Source organism: Carcharhinus amblyrhynchos, chromosome 10 (genome assembly GCF_965287045.1).
Source record: "Carcharhinus amblyrhynchos chromosome 10, sCarAmb.v2.hapA, whole genome shotgun sequence".
NCBI lineage: Eukaryota > Metazoa > Chordata > Chondrichthyes > Carcharhiniformes > Carcharhinidae > Carcharhinus > Carcharhinus amblyrhynchos.
This window is the reverse complement of record NC_137333.1, coordinates 10,548,783-10,568,980: the sequence shown is the minus strand read 5'-3', so window position 1 is coordinate 10,568,980 and position 20,198 is coordinate 10,548,783. Positions and strand designations below refer to the sequence as shown.

Below are 20,198 nucleotides of genomic sequence, written 5' to 3'. Positions count from 1 at the left end.
AGTCGTGAGTGTTCATTATTTTGTATTAAGTATTTCCTTCTTTTGCTGATTATACCCAAAATTCCTGTTTTATTTGCCATCTGAGGCAGCAGACTTCTGCTCCCAGCTGATTTCATCTGAATTCAGGAAAGAAAGTACAAGTTCCAAACTTGGAAGGCCCGTTTAATAGGATCCCTACAGTGCAGAAGGAGGCCATTCGGCCCATTGAGTCAGTACCGACCACAATCCCACCCAGGCCCTATCCCCATAACCCCATATATTTACCCTGCTAATCCCCCTGATGCTAAGATGCAATTTAGCATGGCCAATCCACCGCTCATCTTTGGATTGTGGGAGTAAACCGGAGCACCTGGAGAAAACCCACGCAGACACAGGAGAATTTACAAACGCCACACAGACAGTGACCCAAGCTAGGAATTGACTCTGGTTCCCTAGCACTGTGAGGCAGCAGTGCTAACCACTTAGCCACTGTGTTGTCCAGGCATAGACACTTTATTTCGACTGTGGTGCATTCTCATCTGGATCACATTGCCTGAAGGATTACAGGAGAAGCAGATTTAATAGTAACTTCCAAATCAGAGTTGGTTATATCCTTGAAAAGGAACGATCTGCTGGCGAAAGAACAGGAGTGGGATGAATTGAACAGCTCAGCCAAGGAGCTAACACATGCACGATGGGCTGAATGGTCTTTTGCACTTGAATGGTTATGTAAAAATGAAGACAAGTCGCTGTGCATTGGAGAGAGGAATGTTTCTACTATGCATTAAGCTTGAGTTGACTGTCCAAGTTGGGTGTCTATCTGTTGGGGAATCCGCGTGATCATCCCATCCTGATGGCCAACTCTCTTTCTGTAATGTCCTATCTATGTTAGGGGTTGTGGTTTCAAACAGAAAAAGAAAATACTTGGTTTGCACACGGAGATTCAAACTAACATTCAACGGGTTTTATTGAAAGCTCCTCCCTTCTCTGCACCAGAATCCAAAACCAAAAGTAAAACAAATCTGAGCACAAACCCCATTGACATCAGCATCAAATCATGTGACATGCTCTTAAAGCAACCTTTTTTAAATATATAGCATATGATTGTGTAATAATGAAAATGACTAGCTGTGTACAGGAGAGAGAAATGTTTTTAGTGTGCAGTTCTGTTCACTTGGAAAGATCTTATCTTCTTCTTATGGTTTGATCATGGGTGGCACAGTGCCGCAGTGGTTGGAACTGTTCCCTCACGGTGAATCCTCGTGGTATCATAGAATCCCTACTGTGCAGAAGGAGGCCATTTAGCCCATCAAGTCTGCACCGACCACATTCCCAACCAGACTCTATCCCCATAACCCCTATATTTATCCTGCCAATTCCCTGACACTAAGGCCAATTTAGCTTGGCCAGTCAACCTACCTGCACATCTTTGAACTATGGGAGGAAACCGGAGCACCCAGAGGAAACTCATAGACACCGGGACAATGTGCAAACTCCACACAGACAGTGACCCAGGCCAGGAATTGAACATAAGAACATAAGAACATAAGAAATAGGAGCAGGAGTAGGCCATCTAGCCCTTCGAGCCTGCCCCGCCATTCAATAAGATCATGGCTGATCTGTCGTGGCTCAGTTCCACTTTCCCGCCCTCTCCCCGTAACCCTTAATCCCCTCTCTTATCAAGAACCCATCAACCCGCTTCTTAAAAATATTTAGCGAGGCAGCCTCCACCACTTCAACGGGCAGAGAATTCCAGAGATTCACCACCCTTTGAGTGAAGAAGTTCCTCCTCAACTCCGTTCTAAACCGCCTCCCCTTTATCTTGAGGCTGTGCCCCCTAGTCCTACTGTCTTTTTTGAGCGGGAAGAGTCTCTCCACCTCTATCCTATCCATCCCATTCATCATCTTATACGTCTCAATGAGATCTCCCCTCATTCTTCTAAACTCTAACGAGTACAAGCCTAGTTTATTCAGCCTCTCCTCATAGCTCAATCCCCTCAACTCCGGTATCAGCCTAGTAAACCTCCTCTGCACTCCCTCCAGGGCCAAAATATCCTTGCGCAGGTGCGGCGCCCAAAACTGCACACAGTACTCCAGCTGCGGCCTCACCAATGCCCTATACAGCTGCAGCAAGACCTCCCTACTTTTATATTCAATCCCCCTCGCTATGAAGGCCAGCATCCCATTCGCCTTCCTGACCACCTGCTGCACCTGCAAGCTGGGTTTTTGCGACTCATGCACAAGCACCGTCGCCTGCTGCAGTTTTTCGCCACGTAAGTAATAGTCCTTCCTACCATTCTTCCTACCAAAGTGGACCACCTCACACTTGCCAACATTAAATTCCATTTGCCATTTCCTGGCCCATTCGCCCAGCCTATCTAGATCCTTCTGCAGACTCTCCACACCCTCCGCACAATTTGCCTTTCCCCCAATCTTGGTGTCATCAGCAAATTTCGACACCCTGCACTCGGTTCCCTCCTCCAGATCATCTATATAAATGGTAAATAGCTGAGGCCCCAGCACTGACCCCTGGGGCACCCCACTAGTCACCAACCGCCAATCCGAATAGCACCCATTGACCCCCACTCTCTGCCTCCTATTTGACAACCAATCCTCTATCCACGCTAACACCCTACCCCCAACTCCATGTCCCCTGACCTTCTGCAATAACCTCTTGTGAGGTACCTTGTCAAACGCCTTCTGAAAATCCAGAAAGACCACATCCACCGGCTCTCCTCTATCCACTGCCCTAAATCCGGATCTCTGGCGCTGTGAGGTAGCAGTGCAAACCGCTTTGCCATTGTGCCGCCCCAGTGCCAGGAACCTGGGTTCAGTTCTGTCCTGGAGACTGTCTGTGTGAAGTTTGCACGTTCTCCCCATGTCTGCATGTGTTTCCTCTGATTTCCTCCCACAATCCAAAGACATGTGGATCAGGTGGATTGGCTTGGCTATGCTAAACTGCCCCTTTCATTTGTCTGTGCGAGTGTGACTATGCTTGATGTAGTGTAATGTTCCTCAAGCTATAAGCCCCTGGCTACAGACTAGTGACCTGCTCCAGGAGTAATTAGCCACAGAAACAGATGAAGGTCTGATGTACAGAATCACAGAATCTCTACAATGCAGAAGGAGGCCCATTAAGCCTGCACCAACAACAATCCCACCCAGCCCCCATCCCTTTAACCCCACGTACTTATCCTGCTAATTTCCCTTAGAATCGTCAGTGTGGACCTATGAGCCATTGAAGTGCATAAAAAAAAGTAGAGTCATAGAGGTTTACAGCATGAAAACAGCTCAATTTATCCATGCCACCCCTTTTATTAACCACTAAGCTAGTCCCAATTGCCCATGTTTGGCCCATATCCCCCTGGTACCCATCGTACCCATGTAACTGTCTAAATGCTTTTCAAAAGACAAAATTGTACCCGCCTCTGCTACTACCTCTGGCAGCTTGTTCCAGACACTCACCCGCTGTGTGAAAAGAATTGCCCCTTTGGACCCTTTTGTATCTCTCCCCCCTCACCAACCTGTGCCCTCTAGTTTTAGACTCCTCTACCTTTGGGAAGAAATGTTGACTGAGTTGAAAGAGACAGAGATGGTTTGTTCCCAGTAATCGAACACTGCCAGCTTTGCAGCTTTTTCTATTGCCAACATATCAGTGTGCGGTTTTTAAGAGACCCCTGTTGTATTAGAAATTGGAACAAAATGTCCAGAAGATCGTCTGTAAACTCAGATTTCTATACTTGAGGTAGTTGGAGAAATCAGCTTCAGCACAGGCTAATAATAAGACGTCAATTGTAACTCTGTACACACTCCAGTGGAACAGTTAAGCCATTCTTCAACACACAACCCTGCCGAAGAACAATAAGGGACGTGTTAGTGCAAGCTCGGTTGATTACATTTCCATCACTCTCCTTAAATGTAAATATGTTTTTAGTTTTCACTGCCCTTTTTCTTCACCACAGCGGCAAGGTAGCATATTTTGGTTCCTGGTTGTCAGGTTCCCTGTAGGTTTTTCCTTCCTCCTTCTGAACACCTGAGACATCTGTGAGGCTGCTGAATCATACTCGAGATCTGCGGTTGGATATTACCAACCGTACGTTAAGATATCTTCACCCCTTTGTCGATCAGCCATGTTTCAGCCTCAGAGCTGGGCTTTCCACTCGGGTGCGAGGACGCGAAAGGTAAAAATCGAATTGCACTGCAGCAATTCACCAAAGATCCTGAGTCAGCACCTTCCAAACCCGCGACCACTTCCATTTGGGAGGACAAGGGCAGCAGATGAATGGGAACACCACCATTAGGAAGTTCCTCTCCAAGCCATCACCATCCTGATTTGGAAACATATTGCCGATCTTCCGGGTCAAAATCTTGGAATTCCCTCCCTAGCGGTCAACTCACAGAATGTGGACTGCAGCAATCCAAGAAGGCAGTTCACCACCACCTTTTCAAGGGCACCTAGGGTTGGGCAATAAATGTTGGCCTAGCCAGTGACACTCATGGCCCACGAATGAATTTAAAAAAAAATTATAGGAGCTGGGACAATCTCCTGGATTAGTCTCAATCGCCATGGGACGGGCAAGGGAAAGAGATCTTCTTGAATTTCCCCCTTAAAATACCCATTATTTGATTTATTATTGTCACATGTATTAACATAGTGAAAAGTATGGTTTCTTGGGTGCTATACAGACAAAATATACTGTTCATAGAGAAGGAAATGAGAGACTGCAGAATGTAGTGTTACAGTCATAGCTAGGGTGTAGAGAAAGATCAGCTTAATGCAAGGTAAGTCCATTGAAAAGTCTGACAGCAGTAGGGGAGAAGCTGGTTGGTACATGACCTCAGACTTTTCTATCTTTTTCCCAAAGGAAGAAGGTGGAAGAGAGAATGTCCGGGGTGCGTGGGGCCCTTAATTATACTGGCTCCTTTGCCAAGGTAGCAGGAAGTGTAGATAGAGTCAGTGGATGGGAGGCTGGTTTGTGTGATGGATTGGGCTACATTCACGACCTTTTTTAGTTCCATGCAGTCTTGGGCAGAACAGGAGCCATACCAAGCTGGGATACAACAAGAAAGAATGCTTTCTTTGGTGCATCTGTAAAAATTGGTGAGAGTCATAGCGACATGTCAAATTTCTGTACTCCTGTGTTCCTTTATGGTTTCTCAGTCTCTTCCAGGAGATTACAGGTTTTATTTTACTTGGGTGAAATTTTGTCGGGGGGAGTGTTAAAAAATCACACCCACATGACACATCCTGGCCACAGTCACATTGTTACGAGCAGTTTATAATTGATGCAAGTTTTTCCTGACAAATAATGTATAGCAAAAAAAACTTGCATGCCCCCCCAACAAGATTTCAAGATGTTTTATTTTACTTGTGGTTGGCCTCCCTTCATTATCCATGGACTGGGACATGTTCAACTCTGCGTGTATCTGAACTCTCACTAGTTAAGTCCCATTCACTTAGTGCTCCTGGGCTGACCGTCCAATGTTGCCTCCCAGTCCTACAGCGCTTCAGTCTAAAAATGTTTATCCTTGATTTCAAATCCCTCCCTGGCCTCACCCTCCCTATCTTTGTAACCACCTCCATCACTACAACCCTTCGAGTTTGCAGCATTCCTCCAATTCACGGCTCCCCTTTAGATGGCCATGCTGTCAGTTGCCAAGCCCAAGACTCTAGAATTCCTCCCAAAACCTCACCGCCCCTTCACCCCTCTCTCCACCTTTTAATATGCACCTTAAAACCTACCTTTTCTGACCAATTTTTTAATTGTCCACCTGCCCTAATATCTCCATTGTCTTGAGTATCAGAATATGTTTGAATAAGCTCTTTGAAGTGCCTCGGGACTTTTTATTTACATGAAAGGCTTTAGATAAATGCACATTGTAGTTGTTGTAAAGTATAGAATGTAGCTATCAACTTGTGCACAGCAAGATTCCATAAGCAACAAGGTGAAACTGGCCAGAAAATCTATTTTAATGGATGATGGTTGAGGGATAAAAACTGACTGTTGTTCCCTTTTGAGCTGCACGGACCATGTGGCAATCCAAAGGTCTGTGGTTTGGCTACACGCAACTTGGCTTTTTTAAGTTACTGTGGGTGCACCAGTGTACATAAAACGATTAAAGGAGCCACACAGTTAAACAAATCACGCACGGCCTCAAAGTATCAGGGGGTACGTTGGGCAGGAAATAGGGACATAGAACCGATACATGTCCATCTGAGAGGGTATGATGGAACTTTTGTTAGGTCAGAAACTCCAAAGTTTTTATGGAACCCGCCTGGATCATAAGTTTTGCACCTTGAATTTGGCTAGGATAAGCATGATAGGTTTCACTTCAGGTATGATTCAAATGACTCACGAGGGAGCTTTTATTAAAGTATATTTAAGAATATATTTATTATCCATCCCGAGTTGCCCTTGAGATCCAACCACGTTGCTTTGGCTCTGGAGTCACATGTAGGCCAGACTAGATAAGGACGACAGATTTCATTTCTTGAGGGACATTAATGAACCAGATAGGTTTTTCTGACAATTGATAAAGGTTTCATGGTTATCAGTAGATTCTTAATTCCAGATTTTTTTTATTGAATTCAAATTCCACCATTTGCCATGGTGGGATTTGAACCCCAGTCCCCAGAACATGAGCTGAGTTCCTGGATTAATAGTCTAGCGATAATGCCACTTGGCCATCACCTCCAAATACTACAGTAACGGCCCACAGACAGTATGGTGCTTCAATACTGAACACAGGTACCAAGCATTTGGCCAGAAAACCTTAAATACTCTGAAGTAAACCCCTTTAACCGTCAAAGTACTTCTTTGGAGGAGTTTCAGGCAGAATACTGGGCATTTTCACATGACTTTGCACCTTGACTGATTGATGTATCGTTTTTAATTGTTGCAGAGTTCGCAGAGTCTGCGAGAGTTGATGTGTTATATCCAGGGGGTGGGGGTGGGTGGATAAGAAGGAGGCATGCAGTCTGGAAGGTGAAAGTGCCTTTCCGTCTCTCATTGGAGAGTTAGAGCGGTTTCCATGGCTGGCGTCGGATGGTATGGCACAATGAGGGATTGCCATGTGTGCTGACGGTCTGCACACAGTTTAATTGTGGGGCTGAATTGCTATGCTGTTCAGAGCATAGCGGGTGCTGGTGCGTACTGCATGTTTACGATCTGAAAGGCAGGCACATTACAATGCTGCACTGTGAGGCCGGCTATTAAATCTCCTGCTTAAAAGCCGTCTTTTCATGAGGTACATCTGCTTCCAAATTGAACTGGGCAGTGGCAGAATAATGGAAGTGCTTTCCAGCACAAGGGTCACTTGATGTTTAAACGGAATCGTTTCCAAACCATTTACTGCAAAAATTGATTTCTACCAAGTATGCCTTTTATAACAGAGACATTGTCGCAGATCAACGTATTTTCCCTCGCTGTTACACCAGGGAGAAAATAATCTCACAAATCCCAAAGTGGTTAAAATGAAATTTCACACATTACAGACCAGTTGACACGTCCCAAGGGCACTTTCATGCCTGGCATAGTAAACTCCAGCTGTTACCAGATCGAGATGATTTGCCTGTTGAAAGCTCAGCTGAAGGTCCTGTGAAGGCAGCGTATGTTTAAAGCACAGCAGCTAGTGACTGCCCCAGCCACTGGGACACACACAATAGCATCAGGTGGTCGGGATAGATACATTGCTGTTACATCATGGAAATTACACTAAGCCCAATTTAATAAAAATCACGCCCGCATGACACTCTGGTCACAGTCACATCGTTACGAGCAGTTTATACTCGATGCAAGTTTTTCCTGACAAATAATTTATAGCAAAAAAACTTACCCGCTCCCCCCCCCGACAAGATTTCAAGATGTTGTACACGTTTTATAATACTTGGAGGCAGGGTCCGGGAGGGAGAGGTGAGGGGTAAGACAGGGCTAATCACTTGGGTGCATGTGTCTTGGGGTCCGTTGGCCACACAGTCTGTCGGTCAGTGTGCATAGAGCACCCTGATTGACAGGCTCCTGGCCAATGATTGCTGACATTCTGAAAACATCAACCATCAGGTAGCCAGGGCATTCCAATTCCCCCCTCTTTTTTGCCTAGTTTTGGGAACTCATTTGGGGACTGTGCCAGTGAAGCTTTCTTTACTTCAGATCCTGGTGGAACATAAGATCAGGGGCAGCATGGTGGCATGGTGGTTAGCATTGCTGCCTCACAGTGCCAGGGACCAGCGTTCGATTCTTGCCTTGGGTGACTGTGTGGAGTTTGCATGTTCTCCCTGTGTCTGTGTGGGTTTCCTCCGAATGCTCCAGTTTCCTCCACAGTCCGAAGATGTGTGGGTTAGGTGGATTGGTTATGCTAACTTGCCCCTTAGTGTCCCAAGATATGTAGGTTAGGTGGATTAGCCATGAGGAATGTGTGGGGATACAGGGGTTGGGCAGGGGAGAGGGCCTGTGTAAGATATTCTGTCAGAGAGTTGGTGTAGACTCGATGGACTGAATGGCTCCTTCTATACTGTTGGGATTCTATAAGGTAAAGCAAAGTGTGTACTTCTCACCTTTACCCCCAGAAAGCCCTTCTCCCAGTCTCTTCTCTGGGCTGGGCCCTTCCCAACCCTGTTGCTTGCATCCACATCCCCCAACCATGTGTATCCACCACCCCTCCGACCTCCCCAATCCCCAACACCATTCACTGAATCATGGATGGTTCAGAGCAACAGCACAAGGACGGCAGATACATGGAAACACCACCACCACATCCAAACCACTCATTATCCTGATTTGGAAATATACCGCCATTCCTTCACTATCACTGGGTTACAGTCCTGGGACTCCCTCCCTAACAGCATTGCGTGGTGTACCTACATCACATGGACTGTAGCAGTTCAAGAAGGCAGCTCACCACCATTACTTACGTGGCGAAAAACTGCAGCAGGCGACGGTGCAGAGGGACCTCGGGGTCCTTGTGCATGAGTCGCAAAAACCCAGCCTGCAGGTGCAGCAGGTGGTCAGGAAGGCGAATGGGATGCTGGCCTTCATAGCGAGGGGGATTGAATATAAAAGTAGGGAGGTCTTGCTGCAGCTGTATAGGGCATTGGTGAGGCCGCAGCTGGAGTACTGTGTGCAGTTTTGGGCGCCGCACCTGCGCAAGGATATTTTGGCCTTGGAGGGAGTGCAGAGGAGGTTTACTAGGCTGATACCGGAGTTGAGGGGGTTGAGCTATGAGGAGAGGCTGAATAAACTAGGCTTGTACTCGTTAGAGTTTAGAAGAATGAGGGGAGATCTCATTGAGACGTATAAGATGATGAATGGGATGGATAGGATAGAGGTGGAGAGACTCTTCCCGCTCAAAAAAGACAGTAGGACTAGGGGGCACAGCCTCAAGATAAAGGGGGGGCGGTTTAGAACGGAGTTGAGGAGGAACTTCTTCACTCAAAGGGTGGTGAATCTCTGGAATTCTCTGCCCGTTGAAGTGGTGGAGGCTGCCTCGCTAAATATTTTTAAGAAGCGGGTTGATGGGTTTTTGATAAGAGAGGGGATTAAGGGTTATGGGGAGAGGGCGGGAAAGTGGAACTGAGCCACGACAGATCAGCCATGATCTTATTGAATGGTGGGGCAGGCTCGAAGGGCCAGATGGCCTACTCCTGCTCCTATTTCTTATGTTCTTATGTTCTCAAGGGCAGTTAGTGATGGGTAACAACCCATGACTGAACTTCTAAAAACTGACCCCAAATCCCCAATGTGTTGTTTTTAAGCTTATTTATTAATGTCACAAGTAGGCTTACGTTAACACTGCAATGAAGCTACTGTTAAAATCACTGAGTGGCCACACTCTGGCACCTGTTTGGGTACACTGAGGGAGAATTTAGAATGGCCAATATACCTAACTAGTATACCTTTTGGACTGTGGGAAGAAACTGGAGCACCTGAAGAAAACTCGTGCAGACATGGAGGGAATGTGCAGACTCCACACAGACAGTGATCCAAACTGGGAATTGAACCTTGGTTCCTGGCACTGTGAGGCAGTAGTGCTAACCATCATGCCACCCCAGTGAGTAATGAGGGCATTAACAAATGCTAAAGCTATTAACACAGCCAATTTAGGCTGAAGAATGTGAATGTCCCAAGGCATGCTTCATGGATTCAGGTTATGTGGATGAGTTTTGGGCTCTGTGTCCCAGATTCGGTTTAGGAAATAAGTATGGACACACTAGCTCAGACTGATACACAGGAACACCACCATGCTGACTGGAAAATCCCCTTGTTCACCTCTCAGAAGATTAGGAAGGCATGGGTTGTGGAGTGTAGACATCAGTGGTGAGGTGCGAGGAGAGAATAAGTTGGTTAGGGTTATATTCACTGGAGTTTGGAAGAGTGACGAGGGGATCTCATAGAAACTTATAAAATTCTAACAGGGTTAGTCAGGGTAGATTCAGAAAGAATGTTTCCAATGGTGGGGGAGTCCAGAATGAGGGGTCATAATTTGAGGATAAGGGGTAAACCTTTTAGAACTGAGGGGAGGAGAAATTCCTTCACCTGGAATGTGAAGGAATGTGTGGAATTCAGTACCACAGAATGTAGTTAAGGCCAAAACATTGTCTGATTTCAAGAGAAGTTAGGTATAGCTCTTGGGGTTAAAGAGATCAAGGGATGTGGGGGAAGTGGGGATGAGGTTACTGAATCTGATGACCAGCCATGATCATGATGAACAGCGGAGCAGGTTTGAAGGGCTGAATGGCCCACTGCTGCTTCCAGTTTCTATGAGTGTGGTGGTCTACAACATGGGTATGCATTCCCCCACCTCCCCCATTGCTCTCATTCCACAGTCCCAGTAAACTGATCAAGAGGAAATCACTTTGATGCTCACATCAGGGACTGGTTCATCAAGGAGACAAGTGCAGGCTGTTGTTTACTTTGATTACATGGTTCTATGTATTCGTGTGGGGGGGTTTCTTGCTGGCAGGCCAGGATTGTCCCTGCAGGGGATGCTAGTGATGCTGAATACCAGATTACTTTGGAGCATGAAAGGATTGCACAGACCCACATGCCCCACGAACACGTGATATATTCCAGTGCATCACATAATCATTTCTATTATTAACAGAGTAACTGAGTAAAAGAGCGGGTGTTCCTCCTTGGCATCTATCTTGGCCAGATTCTAACTGCGACGTGTAATGTTGCCGCTCTGTGGTATGTATTGTACTTGTGTGCCAACTCGATTCTCTCAATCTTACAACCACCATGAAAAGAAGTCAGCCTTCTATCGGTGCAATCCAGGCAAAGCCCATTTCTGATGCACACTGAGGTGGGCTCGCACAGCAGGCATCTGAATGGACCCCTTGCTCAAGAGTTCGGGAACACCAGGAACAATGGGATTGTCTCAGCAGCCGCAGGGATCAAGCCATCAGTTCTGTTTTGTACTATTTTGTTCACCGACTGCTGAGATACTGGGCAAAGATTAGTGGGGAGAGCTGGCAGGAAAGAAACACAATCGTACTTACGCTGTTTTGCGTCACTTATAAAGAGCTGAAAAGACTGTCGGTGGTAGGGAGGTCGGGAATAGTGTTCTTCAACTTTGGGCATCCTCAAATTTGGTGTTAAGGCACTCTATGGAGAAAAGGAGGTAGAAATCAACAGAGGGAGCTGGAGAACTTAGGCCCTAGGCAGCTGATAGCACAACTGCCAATAGGTTAGAGCAGAGAAGATTGTGGATGTCAGAATTAGTGGAGTGCAGTGACATCGGAGGGGTGTTGGGCTGGAGGAGGTGACAGAGATAAGATGAAGGAGGTCATGAAGGAACTTGCACTGCTGAACCTGGAGCTTGTACAGGTCAGTAAGCACAGGAGTGACTGGTGAAAGGAACTTCGTGTGAGCTAGGAGTTTTGGAAAAGTTCCAGACTGTGAAAGGTGCATGGTGTTAGGCTAGCCAGGAGAGCATTGGAATAGTCTAGTTCCGAGGTGACAAAGGCATGGATGAAGGTTTTAGTAGCAGATGGGGGTGAGGCTGGGAAGGCAGATGGAGATGATGTTGAAGGGGTTGGAGGTAGGTACTGCAGAGGACATGCTATATAAACAAGTTGTTGTTGAGTGAACCATCACTCAAACCAGCCTCCAATCCCTTGACACTGTCTACACTTCCTGTTGTCTCGGAAAAGCAGCCAACATAATCAAAGATCCCACATACCCTGGACAGTCTCTCTTCCATCTTCTTGTGTCGGGAGAAGGTACAAAAGTCTGAGATCACATACCAATCAACTCAAAGTCAGCTTCTTTCCTACGTGCCACCAGACTTTTGAGAGGACCTACTTGTATTAAGTTGATTTTTCCCTACAGCTCAGCTATGAGTGTAACACTACGTTCCATACTCATCCTTTGCTTCTCTATGTACAGTATGCTTTGTATAGTGTGCAAGAAACAAAATTTTTCACTGCATGTGATAATAATAAATCAAATCAAAGCAAATTAAATTTGGTGTTGCAAATTTAAGTCAAATCAAATATGACCGGTCCAAGGATGTGCAGGTTAGGTTGATTGGCCATGGAAAATTGACCATAATGTCAGGGAATTAATGGGGTAAATATGTTAGGTTATGGGGATCAGCCTGGGTGAGATTGTGGTTCGTGCAGGATCAATGGGCCGAATGGCCTCCTTCTGCACTGTAGGATTCTATGATCTATAATGACACCAAGTTTGGGAAAAGCCTTGTTCAGCATCAGGAAGAGGGATGGAGCTGGTAACACGGGAACAGGGTTTGTGTGGGAACAGAAGATATTGGCGTTGATCTTTCCCAGTCTTCAAGTGGATGAAATCTCATCTCATCCAATACTGGATGTTGGTCAAGCAATGTGACAAATCGGAGAGTGTGGATGTCTTGAGAGAACAAAGCACAAATAATATTGCAGATAAGGGACATGTTCCTGAAGCTTTTCATCTTGCACTCATCAGGACAAATGCCAGAATACCAAATTTCAAATTATAATAACAATTTATGCAAAAGGAGAAAAGGATGTTGAAAAGTTAAGAAGTTTATTTATTAGTCACAAGTAAGACTTACATTAACGCTGCAATGAAGTAACTGTGGAATTCCCTTAGTCACCACAGTCTGGCATCTGTTCGGGTCAATGCACCTAATCAGCATGTCTTTCAGGATGTGGGAGGAAACCAGAGCACCTGGAGGAAACCCATGAGGAGAACATGCAAACTCCACACAGACAGTGACCCAAGCTGGGAATCGAACCTGGGTCCCTTGTGCTATGAAGCAGCAGTGCTCACCACCTTGCTTATCATTTGAAATTTGGCATTCTTGCATGTGTCCCGATGAGCGCAAATGGCCGGAATTTTACCGGCACGCCCGTCCTGGTCGCAGAACGGAATTCTCCATTGGCCTCGGATGGGATTTTACGAGCCTCACCTGAGTAAGGTCATAAAATCCGGCCTACATCTCTCTCATCAGCAAACAAATGTAAAAACAAAAGTTAACAAAAATATACATAGGAGAAAAACACAACTAAAACATGAGATGTCAAAAATTTATTACACAAAGATTCCAGAACAGGATGTACCATTGCCAAGAACAGAGCCTTAATGCAGATCCATCGGATGTACTAATGGCAACTTAGCAGACCTGGGAACATATACTTACTGCTGATTTCTCCTTGTGATCCTTTTACTTTCCATCTGTCCATGGTGCTTTCATATCACAGGCTTCAATCTTTATAATAAGCATCTTCTAGGTGTCACTTTGATTCACCAAACCTATTTTCCCAAGCTGGTTAACTTTCCGGATTTGGATATTGTAACTTCATAAATAATGCAATCTCATTCTTAAACCAATAGTCGTTGCTAGATAAACGAGCTAGATGAAACGAAGAATTGCAGAGTGCTTACAGGTGTCATGTCGAAGAATTGTAGCCATGAGTTGCCTTAATAAATCTCCCGATTAGAAATGAATTTGTTACGTGCCACAGACATCAGCCTGAAAGAAGGAAAGCTTTTCCAATTCTGGCACTTAGGTCAAAAGCTTTCTTAATACAGAAGATAATAACAATGTCGATCGACCTTCACAAAACCAGGACAGAACAATCACAAGCATAATTTCTCCCTCTAACTTTTTTATTTCTTGATCAGTCACTGGGGTTAGCTTGCTGTCGATCCATGCAAAGTTACTGATGGGCTATCTCAACATATACTTATGTGGTCATTTTTTAGCAGCAATTTTCCTTTACTCTTTCAAGGGATATGGGTATCACTGGCAAGATTGGCACTTGTTGCCCATCCCTCATTGCCCTTGAACTCAGTACCATTTCAAAGACTATAGAATTAAGCACATTGCTGTTTACTTGGAGTCACATGTAGGCCAGACCAGGTAAGAGCAGCAGATTTCCCGCCCTCAAGAGCATTCATAAGCCAGATGGGTTTTTACAACAGTAGACAATAGTTTTATGGGTCACCGTCACTGACCCTGGCTTTCAATTTGAGGTTTTATGAACTGAATTTAAATTGCACCGGCTGCTGTGGTGAGATTTGAACTCGCGTCCCCAGAGCATTAGTCTGGTCCTCCAGAGTACTAGTCCGATGGCATTAACACTATGCCACCACTGTCTCCCTCTAATTCCATCAATCGCAAGGAGAAAGAATAATTACAGTTGCTATTTGTAATGGTGCAATGAATGCTCCTTCATTCATGTGAAGCTAGTCTTCAACATTGAGAAAATGGCTGCAGCTAGAATAAGGAGTTAAAGTAATAGGCTGGTATTATGACCTCGCTCGGGTGATGCCAATGGAGAATTCTGTTCTGCAAGTTGCGCCCGCCCCGAATCTGGAGCGGGGCTGGCGGTACAATTCGTAGAACCCTACAGTGCAGAAAGAGGCCCTTCGGCCCATCGAGTCTGCACTGACCACAATCCCACCTAGGCCTCACCCCCATATCCCTACGTATTTTACCCACTAATCCCTCTAAACTAAGCATCTCAGGACACTAAGGGGCAATTTTAGCATAGCCAATCAACCTAACCCGCAAATCTTTGGACTGTGGATGTGGTCTTTCTGGATTTTCAGAAGGCGTTTGACAAAGTACCTCATAAGAGGTTATTGCAGAAGGTCAGGGGACTTGGAGTTGGGGGTAGGGTGTTAGCGTGGATTGAGGATTGGTTGTCAAATAGGAGGCAGAGAGTGGGGGTCAACGGGTGCTATTCGGATTGGCGGATGGTGACTAGTGGAGTGCCCCAGGGGTCGGTGCTGGGGCCTCAGCTTTTTACCATTTATATAGATGATCTGGAGGAGGGAACCGAGTGTAGGGTGTCGAAATTTGCGGATGACACCACGATTGGGGGAACGGCAAATTGTGCGGAGGGTGTGGAGAGTCTACAGAAGGATCTAGATAGGCTGGGCGAATGGGCCAGGAAATGGCAAATGGAATTTAATGTTGGCAAGTGTGAGGTGGTCCACTTTGGTAGGAAGAATGGTAGGAAGGACTATTACTTACGGGGCAAAAAACTGCAGCAAGCGACGGTGCAGAGGGACCTCGGGGTCCTTGTGCATGAGTCGCAAAAACCCAGCTTGCAGGTGCAGCAGGTGGTCAGGAAGGCGAATGGGATGCTGGCCTTCATAGCGAAGGGGATTGAATATAAAAGTAGGGAGGTCTTGCTGCAGCTGTATAGGGCATTGGTGAGGCCGCAGCTGGAGTACTGTGTGCAGTTTTGGGCGCCGCACCTGCGCAAAGATATTTTGGCGTTGGAGGGAGTGCAGAGGAGGTTTACTAGGCTGATACCGGAGTTGAGGGGGTTGAGCTATGAGGAGAGGCTGAATAAACTAGGCTTGTACTTGTTAGAGTTTAGAAGAATGAGGGGAGATCTCATTGAGACGTATAAGATGATGAATGGGATGGATAGGATAGAGGTGGAGAGACTCTTCCCGCTCAAAAAAGACAGTAGGACTAGGGGGCACAGCCTCAAGATAAAGGGGGGGGCGTTTTAGAACGGAGTTGAGGAGGAACTTTTTCACTCAAAGGGTGGTGAATCTCTGGAATTCTCTACCCGTTGAAGTGGTGGAGGCTGCCTCGCTAAATATTTTCAAGAAGCGGGTTGATGGGTTTTTGATAAGAGACGGGATTAAGGGTTATGGGGAGAGGGCCGGAAAGTGGAACTGAGCCACGACAGATCAGCCATGATCTTATTGAATGGTGGGGCAGGCTCGAAGGGCCAGATGGCCTACTCCTGCTCCTATTTCTTATGTTCTAAACTGGAGGAACCCCACACAGACACGAGGAGAATGTGCAAACTCCACACAGACAGTGACCTGAGCTGGGAATTGAACCCAGGACCCTGGAGCTGTGAAGCAGCAGTGCTAACCACTGTGCTACTGGGAATAATGACTGATCCCTTTTGAGTTAGTGTGGCAGCAAGAGTACAGTCAGTCCCAGTTGTTAAGAATAGCTGACTATTTGTAAATTGCACTGAAATTTTGATTTTCCTCCGTAACATTTTGATACATTGCTGTCAGTATTTCAGGCTTGAATAGTGTTCCAAGACCTCTAGGAATGACTGGGCAGTGAGAATTCTTATATGGATGGCACAGTGGTTAGCACTGCCACCTAATAGCCCCAGGGATCTGATTTTGAGCCCCAGCTTGGGTCACTGTGCGGCGTCTGCACTTTCTCCTCTGGCTTCCTTCCACCGTCCGAAAGATGTGCTGGTTAGGTGCATTGGCCTCAATGTACCTGAACAGGCTCCAGAGTGTGGCGACTAGGGGATTTTCACAGTAACTTCATTGTAGTGTTAGTGTGAGCCTACTTGTGACAAATAAATAAACTGTAACAGACGTTAACTAATTGTTGGCCTGGTGCCGGGAATCGGAATGAGGTTAAAGTGCACTCGTTTTGAGCAGAATGCTTTCCCTGCCTTCTCACTGGCTACAGGTTGCAGCCGTCACCCACAGAGAGCCGTGATTGGCCGGCGAGCGGTAGGGTGGAGGTGTTGGGATGATGGTGTGGGTCACACTGACGTCGCGGACGGAGTCAACAGTTTAGCAGTGGCGTTGATGTGTCTGAAAGGAAGGAATGGGAGCAGGGGAGCAGGAGGTGAGAGAATGGGGTCCTGGGGTGAGGAACGAGGATTTTGGGGAGGGAGTGATGGAGACTGGGGAATAGGGGGAGGGCGGGGAGGGGGTGCTGTGGAGGAAGTGGGGAGAATGGCTTCCCCCATTCTCTCCCTCAGTTTCCCCTCCCCTCTATTCACGGGTGGTCCTTGAAACCTGTGGCACAACGGTAGTTGGGTAACGGTTATCAGTCACACAGGGAATCCAACAAGGTAAATCCAATAACGTGTTAGTGTTAAGTGGCCCAGCGTCAAGTTTTTTTTTACTTTATTCCAATCCAATCAAGTCAAATTAAAGCCAATTCAGAGTCCCAACAAGTTGGGACATTCCCGATCCAAGCTGACAAGACAGGGCTCTCACCACCTACCTTGGACTTGATCTACATGATCCAAGCTGATTGGAGTGGGTGTAGCTCCTCAGTGTCAAGTGGTTAGATGTCACATGATCAGAAACCTCCAGGCATATATAGCAGCCAGAGGTGGCAACCCAAGACCAAGTGGTAATGCCTTTGCATTTGCTCTGCCTGAGTTGCTTCTCTTCTTGCTGATTGAATGGGGATCAGTGCTTTAAATAGTGTGGTGTTGACATTGGTGGCCAGCTATTTCAGCAGCATAGATCGTGAGGCCTTTTCACTTTCAGGAGTAAAGGGCAAGAGCTGGGCTGGGAAAACGGCGCATACAATGCACATTGATTATTAATGCTGCACATGAGAGATGCCTTCTCTCGCCAACGATTTCAATAGCTGTCTTGCTCTTCATAGCCTATTTGTGTCCCTGAATCCGTTTGAAAAAAAAAATCAAGTTGACCTTAGACAGGCAAATAGCAATGTTTGTCAGGAGCGGCCAAGTAACTGAAGGTTGAACCAAACCAGATGGCACTGCTGCTAGGCAGATCTTTTTAATTTAAAAAAAACAACTGACTTGCGGATGCGAGGACTTGCCAGGGATAAAAAGCCAGTATTGAAGAGCGCTCTTCGCTTGCTAAGTTAGCATAAATCAAACATTCCATTCTGAAGGTCATATAATTAATGTTTAAATGTGTTTGACATTTAATAGATAGCTCCCGTGCTCTCAAATGTAAACATACATATAAACAGCGGAATCTCCCCTTTCAGCTACTTCAACACGCAGTCTGATTTTGAACCAAATGTGTTTGGAAAGACACTAATCGACAATCTGTATTGCTTTAAATTCACAGAAGTAAATTGGGATTAACTTACTGAGAAATGTGTTCTTCTGAATTACATAGACTCTCACATGCATGCACTGTTGCTGGGCAGGAGGGTTCAATGTGTATCTGAGGTTCATTGTAACAGAACTGCTGACATCTCAGCAATTTACCAGCCTGCCAGTGTATTGTGCAATCGCCTCAAAGTGCTTGATAGGTTGCAAACATTAAGTACTGCACAGAATGAGATGTATCAACGCCGAGCAGCTGTCAAACTGCATTTTATTGCCATATCCTTGAACAGGAGCAGCAATAACAGCGTTTGAGGCTTTTTAGAGCCTTCAGTGTTGGGGAAATGTACTGCGGGGCCTCACAGAACTGTTGTCAAACAAAATTGACCATCCAGTCACATAAGGAGATATTAAGAAATGTGACCAAACAAGGAGGGAAGATTGGGAGAGAAGCAGAGAGGTTTAGGGAGCAAATTTCAAAGCCCCAGGATGAACACAGTGGTGGAGCAAAGAAAACTGGGGACCTATGAAAGACCTTTACCTATCTCTGTCCAAACTGTGATATCTTTGAGCTCTCCCCTCTTGGTCCTGCTAAACTTACGATTGAATTCAAAACTGAAACTGCTGGAAATTTGTCATAAAAGTGGAACATTTCAAATGTGGGACCCTTTGTTGGAATTGGAAATTGAAATGTAAGACTTTTTTTAAGGGTGGACTTAGGGAGGGGTCAAGGTGAAGAAAACTCAATGGCTTCTAGTAGGCTGAATATTTCATAATCAGTTTTAAAAATGTCAAGTGTTGGATAATCATAGAATCTCTGCAGTGCAGATGGGGGACATTCAACCCCATCAAGTCTGCACTGACCACAATCCCATCCAGGCCCTTTCCCCTAACCCCACAAATTTACCCTATTAGTCCCCCTGACACTAAAGGGCAATTTAGCATGGCCAGTCAGCCTAACCCGCACATCTTTGGAATGTGTGAGGAAACCAGAACACCCGGAGGAAACCTACGCAGGCACGGGGAGAATGTGCATACTCCACACAGACAGTGACCCAAACCGGGAATCGAACTTAGTTCCCTGGTGTTGTGAGGCAGCAGTGCTAACCATTGTGCCACGATGTACAAAATGAATCAGCCAAAGGATGTTAGTTAACAAGAACTGGGATAAAATCCAGCTCTGAAATGGGAACTAGATTGAGAAATTAGGAGATGGAGGAAGGGCTGTTCAGGCCCTATGGTGCTAATGCAAAGATTCAGTTGCTATTAAACGATCAACGGTAGTTTGTATTTTGTTGTAGGTAAAAGACACCGCTGAGACTGTTAGCAAGTCAAAATACGATAGGTTTTATTTCAAAAGCTTTTGGGAGAAAATTGGCCCCTAACATTGGCTTACCAGGCTTCTCGCTGAACACAAGTAAGTGTGGGTATTTATACACCGTGATTCACGACGCAAACACTGGTATCAGGAGGACTCGCAACATTTTCGCTTCCAGCCAGGATGCAGCCCCTGGCTTCAACCAGGATTCACAGCCTGTCTGGCAGCTTTGATCACGATGCAGACATCGGTACCGTCACGATTCACAGCCTCTCCAGCAGCTTCTCCATTTGAGCGGTTGCGGCTGTTCCAGCAGGACAAAAAAACCGGTCTTGCAGTCTACCAGTCACAGCTGTTTAACCACGTCCAGTTAGCACAAACAGGTAAGGTTTGCAATGTCTGCAAAATAACATTCACATTTGACTATCTGTCTTTATGGAAATGAAAGTTAAAGAATGAAAGACGTGAACAAGTAAGGAAAACGTGAATAAACAATTTATATTGATACCAGGAGCAGTATAAGCTTGAGGAGCTCAACTGTGAGAAAGGGTTATGTTTGTGATGTATGCTAAGTACAAAATGCATTAAATTCATTAACCCTTCCCCTTCTTCAATTTACATAGCATTCTTAAT

The 20,198-nt window shown here is 45.9% G+C and overlaps 1 protein-coding gene across 3 annotated transcripts in view; it reads left to right on the top strand.

Moving 5' to 3' along the window:
- The window catches only part of tbc1d4 (TBC1 domain family, member 4), a 252,066-nt gene that overhangs the window by 64,305 nt on the left and 167,563 nt on the right, over positions 1–20,198 (top strand). Inside the window, exon 1 of one of the 3 annotated variants that reach the window (XM_080198112.1) lies at positions 16,942–17,052. The exons of the other annotated variants lie outside the window; for them this stretch is intronic. Within the exon in view, the coding sequence (XP_080054238.1) occupies positions 17,032–17,052 (21 nt within the window). The 5' untranslated portion in view covers positions 16,942–17,031. Of the gene's footprint in view, positions 1–16,941; positions 17,053–20,198 lie in introns of those variants that run through there. 3 annotated transcript variants of the gene reach the window in all.